This window comes from Amia ocellicauda, chromosome 17 (assembly GCF_036373705.1).
Source record: "Amia ocellicauda isolate fAmiCal2 chromosome 17, fAmiCal2.hap1, whole genome shotgun sequence".
Classification (NCBI taxonomy): domain Eukaryota; kingdom Metazoa; phylum Chordata; class Actinopteri; order Amiiformes; family Amiidae; genus Amia; species Amia ocellicauda.
Genome location: NC_089866.1, coordinates 2,085,473 through 2,100,762, shown reverse-complemented (window position 1 = coordinate 2,100,762; position 15,290 = coordinate 2,085,473). Strand labels below are relative to the sequence as shown.

At 52.9% G+C, this 15,290-nt stretch overlaps 2 protein-coding genes across 6 annotated transcripts; one reads left to right on the top strand and one right to left on the bottom strand.

The window, feature by feature from the left end:
- Nucleotides 1-246: 246 nt before the first annotated feature.
- dnaja3a (DnaJ heat shock protein family (Hsp40) member A3a) lies at nt 247-5,978 on the top strand. 2 transcript variants are annotated; one of them, XM_066690146.1, is made up of 12 exons: nt 247-493; nt 1,576-1,706; nt 1,974-2,057; nt 2,286-2,495; nt 2,613-2,765; nt 3,178-3,325; nt 3,408-3,472; nt 3,638-3,766; nt 3,882-3,997; nt 4,112-4,209; nt 4,394-4,533; nt 4,904-5,978. In XM_066690146.1, the coding sequence occupies exons 1-11, from the start codon at nt 286-288 to the stop codon at nt 4,516-4,518; spliced, it is 1,467 nt and encodes a 488-aa protein (XP_066546243.1). In that variant the 5' UTR covers nt 247-285; the 3' UTR covers nt 4,519-4,533; nt 4,904-5,978. The 2 variants fall into 2 exon arrangements, with proteins under 2 accessions (XP_066546243.1, XP_066546244.1); XM_066690147.1 differs by lacking the exon at nt 4,394-4,533 and having other exon boundaries at nt 248-493.
- A 93-nt stretch (nt 5,979-6,071) lies between these two features.
- On the bottom strand, nt 6,072-15,271 carry hmox2b (heme oxygenase 2b). 4 transcript variants are annotated; one of them, XM_066690148.1, is made up of 7 exons: nt 15,120-15,271; nt 13,140-13,404; nt 11,715-11,852; nt 10,692-10,809; nt 9,608-10,099; nt 8,759-8,879; nt 6,072-8,505 (listed from the first exon to the last, which is right to left on the bottom strand). In XM_066690148.1, the coding sequence occupies exons 3-7, from the start codon at nt 11,810-11,812 to the stop codon at nt 8,378-8,380; spliced, it is 957 nt and encodes a 318-aa protein (XP_066546245.1). In that variant the 5' UTR covers nt 11,813-11,852; nt 13,140-13,404; nt 15,120-15,271; the 3' UTR covers nt 6,072-8,377. The 4 variants fall into 4 exon arrangements, with proteins under 4 accessions (XP_066546245.1, XP_066546246.1, XP_066546247.1 ...); XM_066690149.1 differs by lacking the exon at nt 15,120-15,271 and adding an exon at nt 13,711-14,312; XM_066690150.1 differs by lacking the exon at nt 13,140-13,404.
- Nucleotides 15,272-15,290: the final 19 nt, after the last annotated feature.

Below are 15,290 nucleotides of genomic sequence, written 5' to 3'. Positions count from 1 at the left end.
AATATTTGTTTAAATATATTATACAATTAAACAGCCTATGTTTGTTCACTAAACGTGATTTTCCGTTTCATTTCTTTCTTTATATCGTATTGGATTTTATAGTCTATATTTCGTGTCATTTGATATTATTATCACTAAAGATGGCCGGCTGGTCGCTAAGGCAGCTAATTTATCTGTCTATGGCGGCACCTTGGACTGCGCATGCGTCCCGAATCCCGCACATGCGCTCTGTGTCGGGTGTCTGCATGTCATGCGCAGTCCGCGGTCCCTGCCAGTGCTGGACTCATGATGGCGTCCTCTGCGGCTCGGTGCTCCACACGCTGGATCTCGGCGGCGGTGTCCTCTGGCCGGCGCCGGGGCTGCTCACGACTCGCCTCGGCCCTCTCGACCGTCCCTCGCCCCCTCCCTGCCCCGGGAGCGCCCCGGTACCGTCCGGGATGGAGCGGCATCGGCGGGGGCGCCGGGAGTGTGCTGACATTGAGACCCGTGACAGGTGAGGCAGTACCGGCGACCGGCGGCGGCCATGGCGGCCCGGGACCCGGATCAGCGCGTCTCCCCCGGCCTAGCGCGCAGCTGGCTGGGCTGTACTGTGATGTGCAGCCGCTGGCAGCAGAGGGACGGTTAATCAGCAAAGATGGCCGAAATAACCTCCGAATACACGCATGAGAAACGAGTCCCTGTTACTATTGCTGTAGAAACATCGCCTGTAGCAGCTGACTGTGCGGACACTGCTGCGTCAATGCGTGACGGAGCGACACCTCTCTCTCTCTCTCTCTCTCTCTCTCTCTCTCTATCTCTTTCTGTCTCTTATTCGAGTGCCGGCCCGACTGCGCCAAAAACTTCCTCGGCTCGGTGACTGACCTTGACCGGCTGTGTGCGCAGACACATGTGCGCTGAATGTGTGTCATCATGCATCGCACACGGTCGCGTCACAGACACACAGACACACGCATCACAGACACGCACACAAACAGACACACAGACACATCACACACACACACACACAGGCGCATCACTGACACAGACACACGCATCACAGACATACACACACACAGACACACACTGACACGTACAGGCAAACCACACACACACACACGGCTGTGCTGGGCTGTAGTGCATGCGCAGGCCTTGGACATAAACCCATGGAACTAAACTAATGATACACGACCTTATTTATGATTAACAGCACCTGAAAGACATAGAGTTACAGTCCCAGCACAACAGGATCTGAACCCTTCATGCCAACAGACAGAGTTGTGGACAGCAGTGTTGTTAATGATCAACTCCAGACGGGCTCCAGCCATGATGTAATACCTGCTGGAGTCCTGCAATGCCTCCTCCTGCTGTGGACGGACACAAACAATAATAATAAAAAAGCAAGTGTGTGTTCTCGGCACACGTGCCTACTAATATAAATAAATACCTGCAGGTTGAGAGTCCGATCATACAGCTCGGAGGCTGCGCTTAGTGTTCTTTTAAATGTGTTTAAGTTATGCGTTGTCTGTGTCAAAGAATGAGCTGCACTGACCCCCGTCTGATGTCCCTGTGTGCGTGTCTGCGTGTGTGCCGATACAGGCGTGCCACGTGTCATCGGTGCGGCTGGCTTCCACACCAGCGCCCCTGCCGCCAACAAGCAGGACTTCTACCAGGTCCTGGGGGTCCCCCGCTCCGCCACCCAGAAGGATATCAAGAAGGCCTACTACCAGGTGAGGGCGCCGGGCCGGCACACTGTGAGATGAGATGGACTTTATTTTTGTCAGCGTGAGGCTTTAGACCTTGACATCCCAGAGTAATTAAGACTAGAAACTCAGCTGAGTCTGTGAAACATCGAAGAGCATGAAAGCATGAATTGTATTATTATTGTTCTGTGTGAGAGATGCTGTCTGCTCAGGGTTCCTGCTGTTGTGGCTCTGACCACGGCCACTTCCTGGTGGAAATGCCTCCGAGTTCACTCCCTATTCCTTCCCCATCAGCTGGCCAAGAAGTACCACCCCGACACCAACAAGGACGACCCTCAGGCCAAGGAGAAGTTTGCCCAGCTGGCGGAGGCTTATGAGGTGAGAGGTTAAAGGTCAATTCGCCAGATCGGGCTCACCATATTCGTTTTAATTGATTACTTTTGCCAATTTTCACGCCGGTTTTGTGTCCCATTGAACGTCACGATCATGCAGAGATGTCTGTGTGGACAACTGTGTCCTGCTGCTGCTGGGACCGGGCCTCTGCGCCGGTCTTGGGGACACACTGGCCCGAGTCCCCCCAGCTGACGGGCTGTCTGTGTTGCGCAGGTGCTGAGCGATGAGGTGAAGAGGAAGCAGTACGACACGTACGGCACGGCCGGCTTTGACCCCGGACAGGCGGGCGCCGGGGCGGGCAGCCAGCAGTTCTGGCGCGGGGGGAGCAGCGTGGACCCGGAGGAGCTCTTCCGCAAGATCTTCGGGGAGTTCTCCGGCTCCCGCTTCGGGGACATGAACTCCATCTTCGACCAGCCGCAGGAGGTGAGTGTCTACGGAGCGCTCGTGCCAGCGGTGCCCTAGCCCGGTGGGGCGCGCTGTGACACGACACCCCCCGCCAGGCCCGGGCTGACCGCGCCGGTTGTGTTTCTCTTCCACCAGTACATCATGGAGCTGACGTTCAACCAGGCTGCCAAGGGTGTGAACAAGGAGATCTCGGTGAATATCGAGGACAGCTGCCAGCGCTGTGACGGCAAGGGCAACGAGCCGGGCACCAAGCTGCAGCACTGCCACTACTGCAACGGCACCGGAATGGTGAGCTCGGCAAAGGCCCCCCGGCACACTGTCCAGCCACAGAGCACCTTCCTGTATCGCCTTTTATAGACTGACTTAGAAGTGCTCGTCCTCCTGTCAAGCGGGACTCTTATAATGTCCGTTGAAGCCTGCGGGCGCGAGACGGTAGCACCGCTGTCACTCACAGGTGTGCGTTCTTGGCATCAGGTGTGTAACCGGCAAACGCCTTTCCTAAGAGCTTGCCAATAAGCAAATCCTCCAATTGGATATTAAAATTGGTTAAGCAAAGCCAGGATGATATCTGACTCTTCGATCTGTCGCGCTGAGCCTGGCTGACTCGGCCATGCAGGTGCTGATCGTTGCCGCAGATCATCCGGTTCCCTCGGTGAGTAGCCACCGAACTGACGCTGTGCTCGTGTCTGCCCCCCCGCAGGAAACGATAAACACCGGGCCGTTCGTGATGCGCTCAACCTGCCGGCGCTGCGGGGGGCGGGGCTCCGTGATGACCACGCCCTGCCTGTCGTGCCGGGGCACGGGCCAGACCAAGCAGAGGCGCACCGTCATGGTGCCGGTGCCGGCAGGTGAGGGGCCGACCGCCACGGGACGGGTTTTCCCGAGGGAGGACTCTAGCTCCTGACCGTAACTCTGGTCTCTGTGTTTCAGGCGTGGAGGATGGCCAGACGGTGCGAATGCCCGTCGGGAAGAAAGAAATCTTCATCACGTTCCGGGTGAGTGCCGCCCGTCTGCTCCCTGGCTCCTATCCGGTCCAGGCTAACCAATCGGAGCCAGCTGTGTGTCAGGTCATGTGACCCAGAGCGCTAGTTATCCCCTTGCTGCCCCGTACCTGTCTGGCCTCACCGCGGTGTCGCTGACGGGCGCTGTGCTGTCCGCAGGTCCAGAGGAGCCCCGTGTTCCGGAGGGACGGAGCCGACATCCACTCGGACCTCCACATCTCCATCGGTCAGGCCATCCTGGGGGGCACCGCCCGCGCGCAGGGGCTCTACGAGACCATCAACGTCACGGTGAGTCGCTTCCTCCGGACTGCGGAGGGCAGGCCGTGGCTTCACACCGACACAATCGCGGTGTGGCTCCGCCGCGCCCTCAGCCTGGTGCTGATGGTGTCGTTCATCTCGGCAGATCCCGGCCGGCTCCCAGGGGGACCAGAGGATCTGCCTGTCCGGGAAGGGGATCCCTCGGGTGAACAGCTACGGATACGGAGACCACTACATCCACATCAAGATCCGTGTGCCCAAGTAAGAGGGCAGACAGAGGGGCCGTCGTGTCGGTTGAGCCCGTCTGGTGGCTTGTTTTCTCTTCTTTTGGCAAGGTGATCTCAATCTCTTCTCCCTCCGTCTCTCCGGCGGCAGAAACCTGACGGACCGGCAGCGCGCTCTGCTCATGAGCTATGCGGAGGACGAGACCGACGTGGAGGGGACCGTCAATGGAGTCACCAACACCACTGCCGGTGAGAGAACCTCCTGAGCCGAGCTGACTGGCGCGATACATTAGCAGCATTTAAACTCTTGAACTCTTAAGATGTCTAGATTTGACAGCTGATTGGTTGGCGAACTCTTGAGGCCACAGTCAGCATGTTGTCGTACCCGAGTCAGAGCTGTGAGCCCACTGACGCCATGCCTGTTTGTGTCCAGATGGGGGAGCCAGGGGGGCGCGCTCTGAGGCAGGGCAGGACAGGCCTGAGGAGGGGCAGGACAAAGAGCAGGGGCAGGACAAGGAGGAGGGCTTCTTCTCCAAACTAAAGCGAATGTTTAGCTGACTGACTGCCCGCCAGGTAGGCCTCTCTCTCTCTCTCTCTCTCTCTCTCTCTCTCTCTCTCTCTCTTGGTGGCTGGCTGGTCTCTCCCTCCCTCTCACTGTCAGGCCCGTCTCCCGCAGAGCCAAGCGCCCCTCTCGGCTCCTGCCCCCCCCCCCCCCAACAGACAGGAATGCGGCACAGACCCAAAAACCTACATCTAATACAACTATTAAGATAATGTTACAGATGTTCCCAGTCTTGACCTGTGTAAAAATATACACATACATACACGTTTAGCTGTCTTGAGAACTTCCCGTTCTTCCAGAATGCGTGTCGTCGTGCTGTGTGGTTGTATTTGTCAGTTGGCGCCGGCTGACCCTCGGATGTCCCTGTCTCTGCTCTTCCAGGGAAGCGGTACACCGGGAACTAGGGGAACCGGGAGCGCCGGGTCCGGTTCTCGGGGTGACGGGGGACGTGGAATTTGAAGGCAAGCTGCCGAGGAACCCGCTGAACAAGTGGCCGGTCTGCCTGACGGGGCTGCAGGGAGCGCGGGAGCGGGACAAGAGCGTACGACTTTGCGCATCTGCTCACGAATACATCCTCCACCCAAGACCGCTAACACAGGGCTGCACCACACGGACGATCCCTTCAGTGCTGCGCAGCCACCGGACCCCACACGGAAACTACATTCACAGGGTTCTCCACCAGCTCGTACCCGCGTCCAGGAGTTCACTACATGTTTTCCCTCCAGTGTTTTTCATGTGTTCGTTATAACCGCAGTCTCAATAACAGTGTGGTCTTCAACCAAGGAGAGCTGTGAGTCAGAAACGCGCCCGAGTCCCTGTCCCCGTCTCGTCCCATGTGGAGCGGAGCTGGTGGAGAACCCTGGCAGGTTCTAGAATCAAACCCACACATGGAATTCCGGGTGATTAAAATGTCATGTCCACTAGCCATTGAACAAACCCCTAAAAAGAATCGGACTCGCCCTTACATTTTGTTTGTGGTAATTAAAACGTGCACTTTCGATTAAAACCCCTGAAGACCTCGATTCATACGTCCCTGGGGGAGGGGTCTTCCCCACAAAGCCCAACCCAGACCCCCGAGCCCTGGATCCGTCCTCTGCGCTACAATGAACCTTCCAGCTAGAGCCCGGTTAGGATGAATAGGCAGGGAATGAACAAACATCTCCATGAAGATCCTTTGAAAGCGAAGCCCGGCACACGGAGACGACCCGGCCTGTCATTTCTCTGATCGTAGCACGAGCCTCTTCCTTCCAACCATGAAACTGAAAGCCCTGATCTGATGGCCGCCGGTGGACGCGGTGGTCTGGCTGGCGATTCCCTCCGGACAGCCTCCCCGTGCGAGAGCTCGCTGGCCTGAAGGACGCACAGAAAGACCCCCGCCGGCCGCAGGCATGCTGCTCGCATGGCGCGGTTTAAAATGTGTTGTACAGTTCGTTAAATAAATACATATACAGGTAAAGGACTCTGTCATTTATTGCAGGTCTTTCCAGTGACGTTCTTATTTAATGGTATTGTACTGGACTGGAGAAATAAAGACACCAGAGCAAATGTGTGTGTATATATAATAGATGATTTTTTTATTTTTCCAGGAAATAACTTCAGTTTAATCCATTAAAACGAACAATACAGTATCTCCTTTACATTTTCTCCATTAGTTAGTTTGCACACAATTTTACTCTTCAGCATTAAAGCACAGTATACGAGACCTTTGAGGATCTTAGCGTTGAATTATTATTGCGGCTGCATTTCTGTTTAGCCTTCACCACAAAACTCCCACAACTTTCACAGCGAACAAGAGAAGAGAAACTACACTCTCAGACCCGTGTGTCGAGATGCACATTCCCGCGTCCCGGATCCACCTCTGACCCACCTCTGACCCTCCGCCGAGAGAGAAGTACTAGTATTTTAAACCAGCCTCGTTATAGAATATTGCATAACAGTTACAATTCAACAATATAAGGAAAAAATACATATCGGCAAAGTATACAGCTCTAACCCCCGCCCCCTCTTCTTCCTGACTGTCCCTCTGTATGAAATCCCCTCGTTCTCGGTTTCACTCTCAGAATCGGCCCGGTTCTCCTTTGGCAAACAGCGATGGAGCACTTGACACTACAGCACGGACTCCTTTATTTATTTTTAACCTTCCAAAAGGTCTAAGAGTTAGTGGCTTTCAGCTTAGTGGAATAAATAGGAAGTGTGCAAAACTCTGATTAAAACAAATCTACTTCATAGCACATGTATCCCCTTTCACTCCTTTAACATGCAGTCGGTCTCGGGAATGGGGGGCTGCGTGTGGGTGTGCGGGGGTTCCTGGTGAACACTAATAGTGAAACCGGCTGACGAGAGGAGCAACATCTTCGCAATGCTGCCCCCTGCAAGATTCGCCTATACTTCTGGTTTTGTTACTTGTCCAAGTGTGCGTGTACAGCAGGTGCGATAACCCGTGTGTGTGGATCTAACGTCTGTACTGAATCCAGGATGCCTAGAAAGGGATAAGAAGCTCGAGCAGATGAATGCAGTCAGCGTGCAGTAGAGGTCCATGTGATTGCACTATGAAAAATTTTAAAAGGCCCCCCAGGACGGATGTAAACATGGCCACAGCTAGGAGAACGGCATTATATGAAGAAAACCATACTTTTTACTCAGAACACTTATTTAGGATAAACTGAAGAGGAACAACAGAACTGCTTCAGGAGAAAAACTACTAAACTATAGAATGGTTTATTTTATAAATTGTTCAAAGTGTATGTTGTACGTCTATTCTGTAAAGCGCTCCATGGATGCCCTGCGAGAGGCGCTATACAATTAAAAATGGATTGATTTGCTAAAACAAACGCATGTGCAGCCGTGCTGAGCTGGGCCCACATTAACGGTGTCCCCGTGTTACAGCAGAGTCCGAATGAGTGACTGATGGTACCGACTACAGCGTTCTCAGCAAACAAAGGTCTGGGTTTGTGCATTTCGGGATGAGATGCACACTTGTGTAGTGACTGAGGAACAGATGAACCCACCCCGTGTGCTGGAGGTTTGTGAATCTACCAGGGGGAAGTTAATAGAGGCGTTTGATAGAGTGCTTTGCGGCCCACACTGCCACTCAACCCGCTGGGCCCCGCTCTCCATGTGGACAGTATCAATAGACAATACGACTCCAGTCAATACATTGTGAAAGTGCACAAGATATCTTTTAAAACGGTCCTTTATCATCCCCTCTGACCTGAAACCGCTCGGACCGCTGATCAGCAGCTCTGCTTTTCAGTCCGGTCCAGAACTCGGGATGAAGAGAAACTAATTTCAAACCGCAGTAACTTAACCGTTATCATCTGCAAGGCTCGAAACGCACCAGGCAGGAGTGCTCTGGGCGGCGTGGCGCATCCAAACTTCAGTACCACAGACGGGTCACTGTGGCAGCAGCTCTTGGCCGTGTTCTGCGCTTCTGGGGTTAAAGATCTAACTCACCTCTAAGAATTATTCATTTAAACCACATGTAGAGGACAGGGTTCATGTGATCCATGTTAAAAGCATGTACACAATTAAAGCGAGAAATTACAAATGCATAGTCACTTCAGTAGCCACAGCACTACATCTGCTGGAGTGGGAGCTTCCACTGCCAGGCCATTCTGCATCCGTTCAAGAAAACATTGGAACTAAATTTAAAAGAAGAAAAAACAAATCCCCCTCCCCCACAGGATAAATCTAGAGTTCCTATTGAAATTAAAACTAAACAAAATTAAAACTATCCCATTGATGTTCTCCAACGAAGCCACAGTTATCACATCAGCACGGCCGTGTGAGGGAGAGGAAGGGGAGAAGCGCACGTCTCCGGGGCAGTCGGTCCCAGCGGCGTCCAAGCGCTCAGGGTCACATGAAGTACCAGGCGAGGACGCCGGCCAGCGCAGCCACACAGGCGGCCAAGAGCACCTGGCCGGTGGGGTGTCTCAGGACGAGCATCGCCATCTGACAGGCGTAGGAGGAGCCCCCGCTGGCGGCTACGAGGACGAGAGAGAGAACATGAGTTATTCCTCGCTCACACATCAGGAGCAGAAACGCGCGTTTAAAAACACAAACAATCATCTTTCTTTTCTTTGCCTCGTTCTCATCTTATTTTCCTCTTTGTTCAGCTGCACAAAGATGGAACAGTACAGCATCTCGACACAAAGTAGACGCTTTCATAACAAGAGCGCTCACGATTGGACGGCAGCACATCCCAGCTGCCGTCGAGACCCCGCCGTCCCCTCTTACCCATTTTGGCAGCGTAGTACGGGCATTTGCTGATGTCTCCCTTCCCCTCGTACACGGGCAGACCCCCGTCCAGAACCTCATCTTTAATGGTCTGTCCAATCACGTCCAGCTCATCGAAGACCTGCGGGGAAGCGAAGCAGCGCGGATCACGTTCTGCGTGCGAGTTCTTGCGTGTTCGTACAGTGCATCAGCAGCAGTTTCAAGTTTGTTAACGCATACAAATCACACGTGTTTTTTTTAGACATTTTCTGTCTAATGACAACAGAGAATATAATACAAGTATCGATTCACTGATAATTAAAAATAAAACGGACTAAACGACTTCACCGGCGAATCCAATTACTGCAGCCGAGAGATTTCTTATTCGAATGCGATTTCGTTTAAATATTTATACGCCGAGCAGGTCTACAGTTTAAACCATCACAGAATAACCGCAGATCCCTCAGACAAACCCTGGCTGACTCGGTGTCGACAGCTTTATCCCTGGCTTAAGAACCAAGAGCCCCCAATTAACTGGACTCTTCACACAAGGCCTCTGCAGCCGTAATCTCGGCGCTGATCTTCACATGAAATCCTATCTGCTGGAGTCTGCCTGACCTACAAAGGTCGCCCAGGCGACACGGACCCCGGCAGCTGCCTTCAGCGCAGGGCTTAACCGCCTCCCAAACCCCGAGCCCGTAATCCCCGCGGGGTGATCAGGCTGACCGCGACACTGAGCCGCTCCTGCAGCCCAGCTTTACCACGGATTACCGCAGCTCTCCATCAGTGGTTCACATTCGGTACGAGAACGGTTATTGTGCCGTGTGTGCCTGGAAACCTCCTGGGCCGCGTCCCCGGGTCGGGCCTTACCTCCATGTTGAAGCGGAAGGCCCGGTTGGCCTCCTCCACGACGCGGGCCTTGGTGTCCGGGTCCAGCTCCAGCTCGTTCATGCGGCCGCGGTACAGCTGCTTGAACTCCTTGGCGCTGGAGATGTTGTCGAAGCTGTAGAAGTGCAGCCCCTCGCCGGTGGAGGGCAGCCGCAGGGCCCTCTGGGCCACCTTCTTCAGCACCTGGCCCCCGGACAGGTCACCCATGTAGCGCGTGTAGGCGTGGGCCACCAGCAGGGCGGGGGCGTCGCGGCCCACCTCGTGGATGCGGTCCACGTAGCGCCGCGTGGCGTCCGAGCAGCGCACCCGCTCCTCCCAGTCCGCGCCGAAGAAGAACTCAAGGTCGCGGCGCAGGGCCTCGTGCCGGTGCAGCTCTGCAGGGAAGTAGAGCGGCGCGAACTGGGGGTGCTCCTTGTTCCTCTCCATCTCCTCCTCCAGGGCGGTGTAGGTGTAGTACAGGGCCACGGTCGCCAGCTGCCCGGGGGAGAAGCAGAGTGAGGTGAAAGGGGGTTCTAGGCCATACGTTCTCGATTTGGGATTCCAGAACCTGACGCGGCTTCTCAATTTACAATCATCTGCAGTTTCAGGCAAAGGCAGAGGAAGCCGAAGTACCAGACAATTATTATTATTATTATTATTTTTGTCATTTAGCGGACGCTCTTATCCAGGGCGACTTACATTTGTACCCATTGGTGTGCTGGTGCTTCTGACTGCAGAAATCAAAAGGGATTTCAATGCCAAGATAATCTTTTGAAATATAGGTTGTGTTCCCAAATGTTAGTCTTCTTCTGAGGAGTGTGAAGGAGAGGAGAGGTGAGGTGTGTGAGATGCCCATAAAGCCCTCCCCAGCAATCCTAATCCTCTTTGTCAGGCCCTGCGGGGAGATAAGCTTCCCTTGCACTCACAGAGATTAGAGATCATTAAAGATTACCCGGCTGCCCGATTGGTGTTTATAGCACCTGTGGCTTCTGCCCCCACTCTGGGGACAGTCACAAACTCCGCTGCCAGCAGGACAAGAGCGCACAGGGTCCCTCCCGGGTCAAACGCGGCAGGGACGGACCCTCACCTTGAACAGCTCCTTGCGGATGCGGCCCCGGAGGAAGTCCTTAACGAACTGCGTGTTCTCTGCCTTCTCGTGGGACTCCTTGGTCCCCTCTTTCAGCAGCTCGGACAGGTCTTCGGGGCTGTGGAAGTTAGGGGGTAGGGGGACAGTCTGGTTAGAGCAGCATCCCCAGTCAAGGGCTAGGATGTTCAACAACTGCCAACAGCAGAGCCAGGAGAGTGGGCCGATCTGGACTACAGCAGTGCTGCGTTGACAGACAGCGCTATGACAATCCCTGATGAGGTCTAAGTGGCTTACATTTGGAGGACTGGCTCCTGCTGGGGGTTGAGAGCAGCTATAAACGCCAACTCTGCCCAACAATACTACCAACCCAGCCTGGTCTCCATAAATCTTATTAGCAATACTCTGGCAGCTACAAGCTCTTCTCAGAGAGCCGTCACAACCCGAGCCAGACCAGTGTTTCAGTGTGAGCACGGCTGACCCGCAGCCGAGGCCTAGAGAACATCTTCGTCGCTCACGATAAAGGCAGGTGGTCAGACTAAAGCACAAGCTGCATTTCCACATAAGTATGTTGCATGTAGACGTGTAGGCTTCAGTCACTGGAGCTGCCCAGGGCCTGAAGTGCAAAATGCGAGCCGTTTAGCACCATCAGGAATGTATTCACTAAATCACTGAACATGCATGCATTCAATGTGGTTTGTTTGCCTGAGAACGAGTCTTTAATCTGTGCTGTTCGGACTTGTCTGATCCTAAACTGAAGGAAGAAAGCAGCCGTTTTCTCAGGGGCTTGACGTCCTGTGAAGGACAAACCCCAAGCACCGGACACACTCGATCATGGGGGAATAAAACGCTAGAACCGAAACTGAGAAGTGGCAGGCTTCCAAACAAGACCAACACGAGCGTCTCTGCGGTCAGAACAGGGCCGATCCACATGAGTCAGTGCGGGTGGGCAGCGGGGGAGTGTGCGTGTGTGTGTGTGTGTGTGTGTGCGGCAGTGCGGCAGTGCAAGTGCCCAGCTCTACTTACTGGACTTTCTCTTCCTCCTCGTTGTCCTCGTACACCACCCCCCCTCCGTTGGGAACCTCCTGCGCCACCCCGGGCTCCTCGGCTTTCTCCGCAGGCATCGTGCTGTCAGTCCGTCTGTACGGGGCTCCTCACAGGGCTCTGCAGGAGACGGGCCACCCACGAGTCAGTCAGCAGCAGTGAAAGCAGCTACACTCACTTCCTCAATCCACAATAAGACACCCTGACCCCCACCACATCCTTTTTCTCAAGAGATTCCCCAGCTGCATGAATAAATAAATACTAATATCGGGTGTCAGTCAGTTGACCGGTTGCAACAGTGGGATTGAACCATCAGTCTGGGAGTTTCCAACTACACTTGTCTACTGAAACTGAACTCCTCTGTTCACATACTCTCAACATTTCCCAAAAATGTATTTTCATTAAGTGCTTTGCATGAACAGCTGTTTTATGCACTTGATGCATTTAAATACCAAGTGGATTTGCAAACCGGTTTGTTTATTCAAAGCAGGGCAGCGCTGGGCAGAAACACATAGCCTGCAGGGCCCGGGGCACAGCTGCAGACGGAGGTCCAGCTCCCCTCGGCCACACACCGCACCGCTCGTTACAGAACTGAATTTACTTACATTAACATCTATATAAACGCAACGCAGACGAAGCCTCAAGGCAAAACGGTCTACTGTAATTTCCCTCTTGGGCTGGATATTCATCTGAAAAACAGTAGAGGCTTTCTTTTGTTTAAATATCTTGCACTGAAAGACCACAACGTCCGATAGAAGATTCAATATAATGGGATCAGTTTGGTTTTACAATGGTCCGCGTCTAGTCTAACAGGTTCCACAGGAAGGTTCTTGTGTCATTATCCCTCTCTCATCACTGGGGTCACGCTTTAATGAGCCCAGACACCAGAGCTGGACCGGGGACAGGAGACTATCAGAAGCGGCTTAACCTCAGTGACCAAGAAGAGATACTACATCACCACAGCGCTAGTGTCAAACCTACAGAGTGAGAAGTTGTTTTTCCTTATTTCCTACTGAAAAACTCATACTGTGACTCAGAAACCAGTCCAGCCCACCGAATAGATTGAGGCTCTTTCTCTCGCTCACTCTCGAACAAACCTTCCCTGGTTTGCAGATGTTACACAACAGCTCGTTTGAGCACACAAGGACGAGAACATTAACAGAAAAACAAGCCAACAAAGAAATAAAAATCGCTGAACAGTAAACCTTTGTTGGGGGTTTTGAACTACATTGCTCTAGAAAGCACAAGCACACCACACACACATCACCAAAGCATGCTTCTGCTGTGACTTGAAGGTTCATAAACAACCAAAGAGCCTCGAGTCAACCCCAGTCAAGTCACAACACCACTCTCCCTTCAGAGAACAAGCTGGCAGAGCAACACTGGACTGCAGAAACGGGGACGTACCTCAGCCTTTGGGAAGAGAGACTCGGAGTCAAAGGACCTGGAAGAAAAGACAGCGCTTCCTTTTTGTTGTTGTGCAGTTTGTCTCTCTCTCTCTCTCTCTCTCTCTCTCTCCGGTCCAGCAGTGTCCTCGTGGCTCCCGCCGTTTGTGTCGAACTCTATTGTAGAACCCGAACGCGTCTATCAAAACCCCGGCAGCCGCTCTCACACTGGGGTCAGCTGACTCAGCCCGGCACAGCAGGACGGCTCAGGGACAATGCATTTCGCTCTGGTCAACACAAGAAGAAAGGACTCGGGCTTGAAAAGGGACCGAACAAAGCACAAAAACACCCACACACACCCACACACACACACAGGCTGACCACTCCGCTGGGGGCTACACGGGGGCTTCCCCCTAACAAACAGGCATTGTCGAGGGCCCTGGAGAGTTCAGGCTCTGTGCTGTTCTCTCTGCACCCGCACAGCTGCTGGAAAGTCAAGCAGGGTATTCGTTTTCCAGAAGCTTTACTCCACACAAACACAAAATAATTTCAAACCACCCTCATCTGCCAACGCAGGGTAAAACCAGACTCACCCGTTCAGGACCTGCTGCACTGATGAGGGCGATGATGTGGGGAATAGGCTGACGGGTAACGCACAGGTGTGTTGGAGTCGATAGGATGGTAATTGAGAAGAACTAGAGCTAGGAGGCGTTGATGAAATGGGAGGAGCACAATCTAAAGAGCTAGAGGAGCTTTGTCAATATATTTGAACCCAAGACCGATCGCTACAGAGGAAAAAAAATCCAGTAACTTGCGTGTAAATTATTTTTATACAAAAACAAAGTGACAAAGGTCCTCTGTCCCAATCAGTGGAGCTGCTTTACCTTCTCTTTTGTTGGCGATAGATTATTGAGCCTCTGCAAACACGCTTCAGACACACTGGGCTTCAGATAGGATAGCACGGTTTACACTTTACACTAAGGTGGTGCAATTCCCCCCCATGAATTAACACACGAACACCACAGGATTAACACATTACTGTCACAGGGTCAGGGGTTCATGTGTTCAACTCAGATGATGTCCATGTGGTACTGGAGTTTTAATCCTGAGGTATTCATATATTCATTCAGGAGGAACACCACCACCTTATTTTAAAGTCTTGCCATAAAATGAAAAAAGAATAAAGAAAATGATTATAAATAACTGATTTAATCACAATACTCATCTACCATGCATGGTGTGGGGTATACAGTTGCATCAGATCTGTTATCGTTTGATTCCTGGCACAATGTGTGATGTTGGACCATCTTCACACTGAAGGCAGATCGGGGTGTTGCTGTATTTCGGGTTGTTGCCGAGGGAGGGGACAGCGTTTCTGGGTGTGTCCTGCGACATGTAGGAATCGCCCAAAATACTGTTGAAAATGTGACCCATCTCCTTTCATCTATAAAAGGATCATATCATCTATACGTGTATAATCCCAGAGAAGAGCGTTCAACATGCCTTGTATTATAATAACTTGTTATAACAGATATTATAATAATAGTATTGTGTCAACAGTGATGCGTTCATGTTAATGCAGCTTTACTCTGTCAGTCCCACAGTCAGTTAAAAGCACGTCTTTGACAAGAATAAAAGTGAGTTTCTCAGACTGACCGGCCTCTGCTGTGGCTCTAGTAATAAACATGGATGTAACCTGGCAGCTACACGCACAATGCGCTGCGTCTGAGCATCCTCACTGTGACGTATCGGGACGGAAACAGTTGCAGTTTTACACGTCTATAGATACACAGATAGAGACAGATACAGAAATACAGCTCCGCTCCAGTCCAACGACACCAGCGCCTACAAGCCTCCTAACTTACAAAGCGGGCGCTGAGCAGCCGAACCGGGCCTGACGGGCTGCTTTAAACCGCCGGCCCCTGCGCGGCCCTGAGCCCCAGCCGGGACTGTCCCGCAGCCGCTGATCCTCCCAGACCCGCTGATTTCCTTGAACCCTCACCTGCTCTCCGGTGTCCAGCGCGCCGGCATGCCGTGCTCCGCTCTCCCCGGTGTCACTGGGCCTGTCCCGGCGCTGTCCTCCGCATCACCTCTCCTGCGCGGCGGATCTTTCCTTGGAAACCTTTCGCAGACAGGAAGTGACGTCCCAGGCGGAACCACGTGCTCTGACAGC